The following is a 9613-nucleotide window of genomic DNA, read 5'->3' as shown; positions in this document are numbered from 1 at the left end:
ATTTAAAAACAAAAAAAAAGGAAAGAAAAAAGATATGCATAATTAGGTATTGTCCGTGGAAGGAGCGGGAGGGGACAGGTTCCAGACCGAGACAGAAAAGGGACTCTCTCCCTCCCCGCGTTTGCTCGTCTGGAGACCAGGTCCCCTCGGCGTCCCCACGCGAACCCTTTGTGCTGTTGCTCTGACACCAATCGACACGGATGACGAACACGGGGATGAATTCGGCGCGGCAGAGGGCGGGAGGGCACACGCAGGTGCGCTGGGGCTAGGCCCGGTGCTTGGGGAGCATGTCCAGCAGGAACTCCGCAATGCCGATGAAGTAGACAACTTGTGCGATGCCGAAGAGAGGAGCAATGACCAGGGCTCGGCAGTACGCCCCTTTCAGGAAGGCCATGGGCCCTTCCTTCTGCCAGATCTTCCTGGGGAGAGATGGCACAGACAGGTAAGTGCCCATCCCACCCCTCCACCACGCCAGGAGAGCCTCTGGCCGTGCCCCGGCTTTCTGCCTCCCTCCAGAGCCTGCTGTCACCTGGCACTGCCTCCACGGCAGATCATCCACCATCCCCCACGTACGCTGCAAATGGCCAAGCAGGAACATGCCCCATCCCTACATCTGGCCGGGAGCAGGGGCGTCTACCTGGGTCTGGACATACAGCTAAGACAAGCCCATGCTTGCATCCAAGAGGTCCCCTGTTCAAAAGCTGGGGCCAACTCCACCCTCAGGATGGGACACAGCCAGATGGCGAGAGACTCTGGCTACAACAGCAATACAGAAGCAGAGCGCTTGTGTTTTGAAACTCCCTTCATGTTTTGAAGCGGCCAGACCACAGTTTAGCAAAGGGTCAGAGGAGAGTGCGGCTGGGGACAGCCCAGCCAGACAGCGCTCCTGCAGCCGCTCTTCAGAGCAGTCCCGGGAGGGATACGAGACTTAATGCTGTAGGATATTCAGACAACGGGGTCTTGGGAGAGACAACCACTGCATTGCCTCCCTTTGCAGAAATAAAATCTCAGTGTTATGACTGTTGGGGTTTTGACAGAAGCATTTAAATATAAATGCTATATTTAACTTGCTCAAAATAGGAAGAAGTTCTCTTTTATATACCTATATATATGAACAGTATATAGTATATATAGTATATAGTATGCATCTGGTCATATATCTATATATCTATCCATATAGATAGATAAATGCACAGGTTCAGAGGGAACCTGAAACAGAGAAGCTGCTGGTTGCGTCTAGAAGCTGCACTGACTGCCTGGCAGCAGGCAGCAGCAGATGCCGTGTATCTGATGGGGTGGCCTGCTTCACAGGGAGACTTACTTGGTGCAGTCCAGGATTCCTGAGTAGGTGTCCTCGTTCACTCCTCTCTGCAAGGACTGCAGCCGCGTTTTGATCACTGGGGAGAAAGAGAGAAGAGAGACAGTGGTGAGCACTGGGAATGTAGCACGCTCTTCAGCGGCAGGAGCCACCCTGAGAGTAATGTCTCTGAAACACAGTCAAAACGAGATCACCAAAACCACAGACCATTTTCATGTATTTATCAGCAAAACAGGGGAAAACAAACCCATTCCTTTACAAATGGATAAAAGAAAAACACAACCACCCAAAAACCAACCCCCTCCCCTCACTGTGACCAAGGTTTCCAAGGCTGACAAGCTTTAAATGCTTCCAAATTCAGATACCTTTCTGCAAAGTGGGAACTGATTTTCAAATACTCAGCTCCTTCTGGAAGAAGTGTCTAAAATATACAATGCTGCTCTTACATTTCTTCACACCTTGGAGCGTGTGCAATGTTGGGGAAAGAGGAGTTACTTTCTGGTGTTTTTCACAGCAGAGAAACTGAGGTGATATTTAAGGCAGATGCTGTGGAGCAGGAGAAAAGGCCACAGATCTGAGGCTCCCCCTGGTTGTCCATGACCGTATGCGTGTAAATGCTCTGCATGCTATTGCTCCACACGGAAACGTGCCTTTTCAGGGGCATTTTTGCAGTCGTTCCTGCGAAGAATGACTGAAATGAATGACACCATTTTCCTGACTTACCTAGCAAGTAAGTAAACTTGCAAACCTCTGTGTAAGCTGTGCAAACCTCTGCAAACCTTTGCAAAACTGCAAACCTCTGTGTAAGGCACCTCACCCGGAATAGCTCAGCTGAAGGAAACATCACCTGAGTTGGTGGCAGCTCAGACAGCAGAGCTCCCCTCCTGTACCTCTCTGTGCGCTTATGCTGCGAAGAGGCTGGCAGGGTCACCCTCCTCCTCACCTAGCCCACTCGTGGGCCTCTGACTCCTGCCACTTGGCGCCAGGCCACCAGCACAGGCTACTCGGGACTCACCATCGCAAGGGTTGACAGCCACCGCAGCCGTACTGCCAGCCACACACCCGGAGAGAAAGGACACATAGAATGGAGCCTTGACATTGGGGTCTTTCTGTCCCAGCTTGTTCAGGTTTGCAAACAGCGGGAAATAAACGATGGAGAATGGGACATCCCTGCGGTGGGGAGGGAGGAAGGGAAAGAAAGAAGAACAAGGATGAGCAAAGTCAGAGCAGGACACCAACAAACTGGGCATCAAGAAAGGGCATCATGCCTTGGCAGCACAGCCCTGAGTGCAATGCAGACATCCCAGCTCTGCAATTGCAACGCAGGCAGGAGCAGAAACTCAGCCAGGGCAAAACTGACTGCACAAAGGACACCAGGCGCATGGGAAGCATACAGCCCTGAAGAGTCAATACCACCCCCCGCCCCCGATTTTTCAACACTCAAACCGAAGACCCCAGCACATTCAGAGGTCAATCGTTTTGTCCACTCTTGTTAATTAACAGGGGTGCTGGTTGACAGCTGGCTGAACATGAGCCGGCAGTGTGCCCAGGTGGCCAAGAAGGCCAATGCCATCCTGGCCTGTATCAGAACTAGTGTGGCCAGCAGGAGCAGGGAGGTGATCGTGCCCCTGTACTCGGCCCTGGTGAGGCCGCACCTCGAATCCTGTGTTCAGTTTTAGGCCCCTCACTACAAGAAGGACATTGAGGTGCTGGAGCGTGTCCAGAGAAGGGCAACGAAGCTGGTGAAGGGTCTGGAGCACAAGTCTGATGAGGAGCGGCTGAGGGAACTGGGGCTGTTTAGCCTGGAGAAGAGGAGGCTGAGGGGAGACCTCATCGCGCTCTACAACTACCTGAAAGGAGGTTGTAGCGAGGTGGGGGTTGGTCTCTTCTCCCAAGTAACCAGCGATAGGACGAGAGGAAATGGCCTCAAGTTGCACCAGGGAAGGTTTAGACTGGACATTAGGAAAAATTTCTTTACTGAAAGAGTGGTCAGGCCTTGGAACAGGCTGCCCAGGGCAGTGGTGGAGTCACCATCCCTGGAGGTATTTAAAAGACGTGTAGATGAGGCGCTTAGGGACGTGGTTTAGTGGGCATGGTAGTGTTGGGTTGACAGTTGGACTTGATCTTAGAGGTCTTTTCCAACCTTAATGATTCTATGATTCCAAGAGGTTCGCATCCCGCCCCCCATCCCACCAGGCGTTGCTTTAGCTCTGCCTTTGTTAAAGCTAGAGGAGAGTCACTATGTGAAAGCCCAGGTGAATAGTGCCAGAGAGGGCACCGCTCCTTGCATCCAACAGCTCCATGGGCCAGAACCTATCTCACCCTGGAGACTGAGGCTGACAGTTTTGCTTTGCTAGCTCACAAGGACTTCTCAGCAGCGTTAAAATATGGACCATGGGGGAGACAAAAAAAACTTTCCACAGAAAGCAGCAGAATTAAATCTTCCAGGAAAAACAGGCAGACTCCCTTGCTTCCCTGACCTTCACAAATGTGCAAAACCTGTGCATGGAAACCAAACCAAATCAAATCCACACCCCCTGAAGCCAACACCCCCTTTGCAGGCTTATTGCCTGGATGGCTGATGCTTTATGTTCAAGACTGGGAACACCAGTGCCCTGCGCTCGAGCCCACGCCATCCTACCTTAGCAGTGTGGCTCCCAGGCCCTTGTAGAGTCCCGCAATGCCTTTGCTCCGCAGCAGCTCTCTTGTTATCTGCATTGCTGTGGTGCGTGTTTCCACTGCTGGCTTTGCCGCCGCCCCCACCGCAGAGGAAGAGGAGAGCTGGGCCTGCGCTGCCATCAGCTTCTTCTGTGCCGCTGGGGAGGAGCAGAGAGAGCACTGGTTTGCAAGATGCTCAACAGCAGTCTCTTGCTGCCCAGTGCCACGGGACAAGGAGGAAAAGGCAGATCTCCAGGTGCACCAAAACATGCAGACGAAGGCCAGCCAGGTGCCCCGCAAGCTTTTGCTGCCTGTCTGCCCATCTCCCTCAACCTGAGGCAACCCAGCTTGTCCCAGTCTCAGAGCTGGCTGCTGCCACACCACAACGCTGGCTGCTGCACTCTCCTACCAACTGGTTTTACCTAAGCAGGAGTCGTCCATCACACGTGACCTCTGTGGTGCAGAGCAAAGGAGCTGCCGTGAGCAGGCAGATGATGGTACCTGCTTCCAGCTACGTCCCCGAGCCCCCGTTGGACAAACAAAAGATATTAATGAATGAGGGGGGTTCAACATTTCTGTTCTTTACTTCCTTCCCTTGAAAGCAATCATTAACCTGGGGAGTTCCTCCGCTGCACTAGGCACGCCACATTTATACACGCAGCCTTTTCAAACTGATGCATTTCTGCTCTTTGGCCAGAAGATGGAGAGCATATCAACCTGCAGGCTGCCACCAGCACACCATAGGTCTCTTGCCACACAGAGAACAGGCTGTTCACAGCAGTGAAAACCTCTTCTGAACCCTCAAACCATGGCTTAATTCCTTCAAACATTTTAAAATAATACGCACAAAGAGGATAAGGTCTGCATTAAAAACAGCGAAGAGAGGAAAGAAAGTAAATTTGTGATTATTCAGGATTGCCACATCAAAGGAGAGATTAAAGGACAAATTGGCCCATTTTCCAGGAAGGGCCACAAACGTGGTATCTAACGGTCTCATGCAGGGCTCCTGGGGAATGAGGCCGTACCTCAGGCTGACCTCTGGACGAGATTAATGCGATAGCCAATAGCTCTTTCACCCAGATCCTCTGTGCCAGACTCTGGTCTCCGTTCTCACCATAAACACCCCACAGTGTTTCAACCAAAAGGTTTGCACTCCCTCCTGCCTCTGCCTGCCAGCTCCTGCCCACAGCCCTGAGAGCCTGACCCCAAACCTCTTCCAAATCCAGTGCATCAGGAAAATTCTATTTACTGTTTCAGCCGAGACAACTGCTACTTTTGTCAGGAGGAAAAAAAGAGAGAGTAAGAGGGGAGACAAGACATTTGGAAAGGACACCTCCCCTTGGGAAGCTGTTAGGGAGGTGCTGCAGGGGGGTAGAAGAGAGAGAACAGACACCAGAAAACACAGAGATGGAGGAAGCACCACAGGAAAAGCACTGGAGGATGCTAATCCCTTCTGGGGTGCACAGTAACTAACAAGTTTTAATCACTCACAGTCACCTCTCCTGTCTCTCTCCATCCACCACCAGCATTTGCTATTTCACTTGCCAAGCCTATCGCTTTGAGCAGAAAAAATCATCACCTTTTGTAAGTGCAATGGCCTCTGCAAAGCCAGGTGAGCAACGGATGGGGTGAAATGAGCTGGGAAGAAGAGCAGAAACTTCTGCTACAGCCTGAGATACCTCTGACTTGGGAGACCAGGGGAAGGAAAAGGGTTTTCTCTGCTCATTCCCTCCCCCTCTGCCTTGACAGCCCAGTCCCAGCTCTTCCCCCCGCCGGCTGCTCAGTGCACAGGGAAGAGAAGTCCACGTACCAATTCGCCCCGCATCCTGCAGCTGGATTTTGAGCATCTCCATGGGAGTGGTGACAATCACCTGGCAGGTACCTGCGCCACAGCCCGCCAGCATCTCCCTCAGCAGTGTCAGCTTTTTCCTGCTCAAAGAAAAGAAAAAAAGAGTTAGTCAGAGGAGGTGGCCTGCAGTAACAGCAGGGTAGCTGGGTGCAGGGGCTCGGGGCACACCTCTGACCCTGGGGGTTACAGGAGAGGCAGCCTGGAAGATGGGGGAACCTGCTAGGCTTGACAGTTCAGAATAGCCCAGCTTGGCATCTCTGCTGGCATCACCTGACCTGGAGGAAAAGACCCATTTTGGCCCCAGAAACAGAACATTCAGAAAAAGCCGCAAGCCCAGCCAGAACAGCCCCAGACGGGAGCACACAACCCTCTCCATCCCCAGACAGAAAGCTGCAGCTCTCTTCTAGCCCAGCGTTGCCCCCCATCAGAGCACAGCCTTCAGAAAGGGTATTGCTTCAGAAGGCAGCAGAGGACCTGAGCATTAAGGGGGATAAGCAGCTTTCCTTCTGCCAGCCTAGACATTTAAACACCGTCAACATCCACATAAACAAACAGAAACCACAGGGCAAAGAGCAAGGGGGGAAAATACTCGAGTTGCTGCTTTGGAGTTCTATAACAAAAGCAAAATAAATAAACAGCAAACATGAGAGTCAGGGAGGCAGCTCCCCTGTGGTTAGGAGCTTCTTCACCTCACCAGCCTTCCCAAACCTGAAAAAGTAGCCTTTGCACTAAACTGGTCCTGCCTGGGGGACAAGGGATAGGATGGACCCCCAGCACTGCAGCTTTGTGCATCCTCTGCACTAGAGAGCAGGGATTATCAGCGACATGTTCTTGCCTAACAAAATGCAGCATTTCATAGCTCCCTCTATCCCAAAGCCACGAAACAGCCCAGCTAAAACTAAAGAGAGGAACTCGGGATGCAAATGCTCAGAAAGCCTCAATTTTCAGAAACTGATGAGTTTTCACCCTGTAAAAAATCTCACCCCTTGGCACCAGAAAACACTGACTTGATTTAAAAAAAGAGTGTCTCTGACCTGCTCTTTTCTAAAAGAGGGAAAAAAAGCATATATAAATCACACAGCCAGAGGAAAACAGCCTCCTCTTTTCCCTGTTTTAAATGCAAGTACTATTTTTACTCCCCCCAGCCCTGCTCCTGCAGCAATACCTCATCTTAACCTACTCAAGGCGAGTCCCCACACTATGGCAAAAGCAGCCCCACAATGATATGCCCTACTCCCTTGCAAAACCAAGCCACACTCCCTTACCGGGGGTTTTATATGCATGCACACACAGCACAGCTGTGGCACTGCGGGCCAGCAAAGAAGTTTCGATGCCAATCCTATAGGAAAGGGAGGGGAGACGCACCGTAATCCTGCTGGCCCACCACGTCAGCCGTGGCAGCTTCTCCACCTCTCATCTTCTCCAGGGAGAATATCGGAGCAGGGGATTAGAGGCACAGAGCTACATCAGAGATTACCAGCAACTAAATATAGAGCTCTCCTGTGAGGCTGAAGGGAGGAACATTTCACTCCCCTTTCCAAATCCCCCTACAGATGAGAAGCTGCAAAACAATCCCTCCTGTGGAGTTACCCTCATGGGTGCTGAAGTGTGTGCAGCAAGCTTTCCTGGAGGTATGCAGGTATCAGGGTGTGCAAATCCAGGGGTCCCCCCTGGCACTGATACCTGGAGGTGGGCCAACTGGTGCCTCTCGGGCAGCCTGAAGCACACCACCAGTCTCTGCACGGCTCAATACAGTCAGCAGCAAGGCTGTACAAGCTCCAGCCCAGCCATAGGAGGAAGCAAACTACCCAAAGGAGCTGGCTGCCAGTCCCCCTCTTCAGCACAGCAGAGCATCTCCCGCTTTAGCAAGAGCCCTGGAGCATCCCTGGAGTAGATGTCTCCTGGTTTTCATCCATCACGACCGCTTTGATACCCAGTTCAAAAGATCAGGAAGATTTGCCCTACATGTTCATTTGTGGACCATTATCCCAGCCAACAAAAGCCAGCTTGGCTTGATTCAACTCCATGGAGCTATGCCAGCGTGACCCAGCAAAGGATTTATGTGTGTGGGTGTATTTTAGAGATGTCAAACAGGTACATCAAAAGCATCTAGAACAAGGGCTTTCAGCTTTTGTTTTGCATATCCTGGGAACTGGGGGGAGTCCAAGAAAAAAAATAGCCTAAGATAAGCAAATCTTTTGTCAGGAGATTTAAAATTTGCCATACAAGGGTCCAACTTCCTTTGCAAAACCTTACCAGTCTGCGCATAAAAGGAGTTTGAAAACAGGTTATCTCTAGATGACAAAGGTTTAAATATTTAAGGCACCACGGCCTTATCCTCAGTGGTTTAAAAACTGGCACATCTCAACTACCTTCAAAAGCTGCAACACCAAAAAGGATCTGGTCCTACAAACGCAGAAACCATCTTTTATCACAGCAAGAGGGTGTTAAATATAACATATACACAACAGCCCCAAGTTCTGCACTGGCAGAAATCAGTCGTTCCACTTTTTTAACTGACATGCAATTAAGTAGTGACAAATCAACAAATGTCAAACGGGAAGGGGAGAAGATTCATGCTCAATCTAAATTAGAGTTTCAAACTAGAGCTGAAAAATAAGAAAGTCAAAAAGCAGGGACTAGAGGTTTATGGAGGCCTTTTCAAGAGCAACGCATCGGTCCAAAGTTAGGATCTCTGAAAGCATTTGCATATTGATGTTGCATGGGAGCAGAGTAGGATGTTTTTCAAGTTTCTGAAAAATCTTCACCGTGTAGGAGTTGACTGTGCTTGGGGAGGGACCCAAACCAGCCATTCTGGAATAAGGATGACAAGATTTCCAAAGGCAGGACATCTTTGACCTAAGGAAACATCCATACAAAGCCATGTTTCTATTTGCTACCCAAGAGGTTACTGTCCCCAGCTTGGACATCACCTTCCTCACTATAAAATAACCTCTGCCTCTGGTCTGTCAACCCAACAGATTGTAGAAAGCTCCCCAAGAGTTTCAAACCAGAGAGAGTCAGCTGCTTTCAAACAATTTAAATAGTGGGTCTTTGATATGGATTAGGGGACCAACACACAGGAGTTGTCCTTCAAAGGAAGGGCAACCTGTCCGCCACAGCCACACGGGAACATGCACACAAACTGCCAGTCAGTCCCTTCAGCCCAACCCCTGATCTTCCAAGAGGGAACAACAAGCTATTGCAACCGCACTTCAGAAAAGCTGGAGCTATGATGCTGGGAAACATAAACACAAGCAAGTTCCCATTACAAGCTCCCTCCCACTCCTAGTGCCAGCTCAAAAATGCCTCGGACGAGCAAAACAAAGCACTGATGTGGGACAGATCCACCCTAATAAATGCTCAAAGTAATGCCACCAGATTAAATCTTGCTCTGGCAGACATTACTCTAGGTACGGTACAACCTACCTCTGGCTGCAGAAGCTCTGCGTTGCGTGTTTGGACTAAGTCAAGAGGAAGGTGATTCTGTGCCTGCACCCATTACATCAGGTTTGCCCTGGCGGGAGATCCCAAGTGTTTTGTTCCAATACGAATGCCTGTGGAAGTGAACAACAGGCAGGGCAACACGTCTGGGCACACTGAGCATGGACACAACCCGTGTTTTGTCCCAAGACATGCACCTGGAATGGAGACAAGGGCAATGCTCCTCTCATGGGTGTATTCTGTGATTAAACAGCCCATCTCTAGCTCTCTCTAGATTAACAGTTGAAAGTGCATTTACTTTCTGGCTGCCCTTTGATCACAGAATAGTTTGGGTTGGCAGGGAC

At 50.5% G+C, this 9613-nt stretch overlaps 1 protein-coding gene across 1 annotated transcript; it reads right to left on the bottom strand.

The window, feature by feature from the left end:
• Positions 1-265: 265 nt before the first annotated feature.
• On the bottom strand, positions 266-5913 carry SLC25A22 (solute carrier family 25 (mitochondrial carrier: glutamate), member 22; the record flags this gene model as incomplete). The annotated part of the gene is made up of 5 exons (XM_009585509.1): positions 266-419; positions 1322-1397; positions 2334-2488; positions 3960-4134; positions 5787-5913. Coding segments are annotated over 5 exons (687 nt in total), but the record flags the coding sequence as incomplete, so codon positions are not given.
• Positions 5914-9613: the final 3700 nt, after the last annotated feature.

Source organism: Fulmarus glacialis, unplaced genomic scaffold (genome assembly GCF_000690835.1).
Source record: "Fulmarus glacialis isolate BGI_N327 unplaced genomic scaffold, ASM69083v1 scaffold15469, whole genome shotgun sequence".
Lineage (NCBI taxonomy): Eukaryota > Metazoa > Chordata > Aves > Procellariiformes > Procellariidae > Fulmarus > Fulmarus glacialis.
Note: the sequence above shows the minus strand (reverse complement) of the source record. Positions and strands in the feature narration are given on the sequence as shown.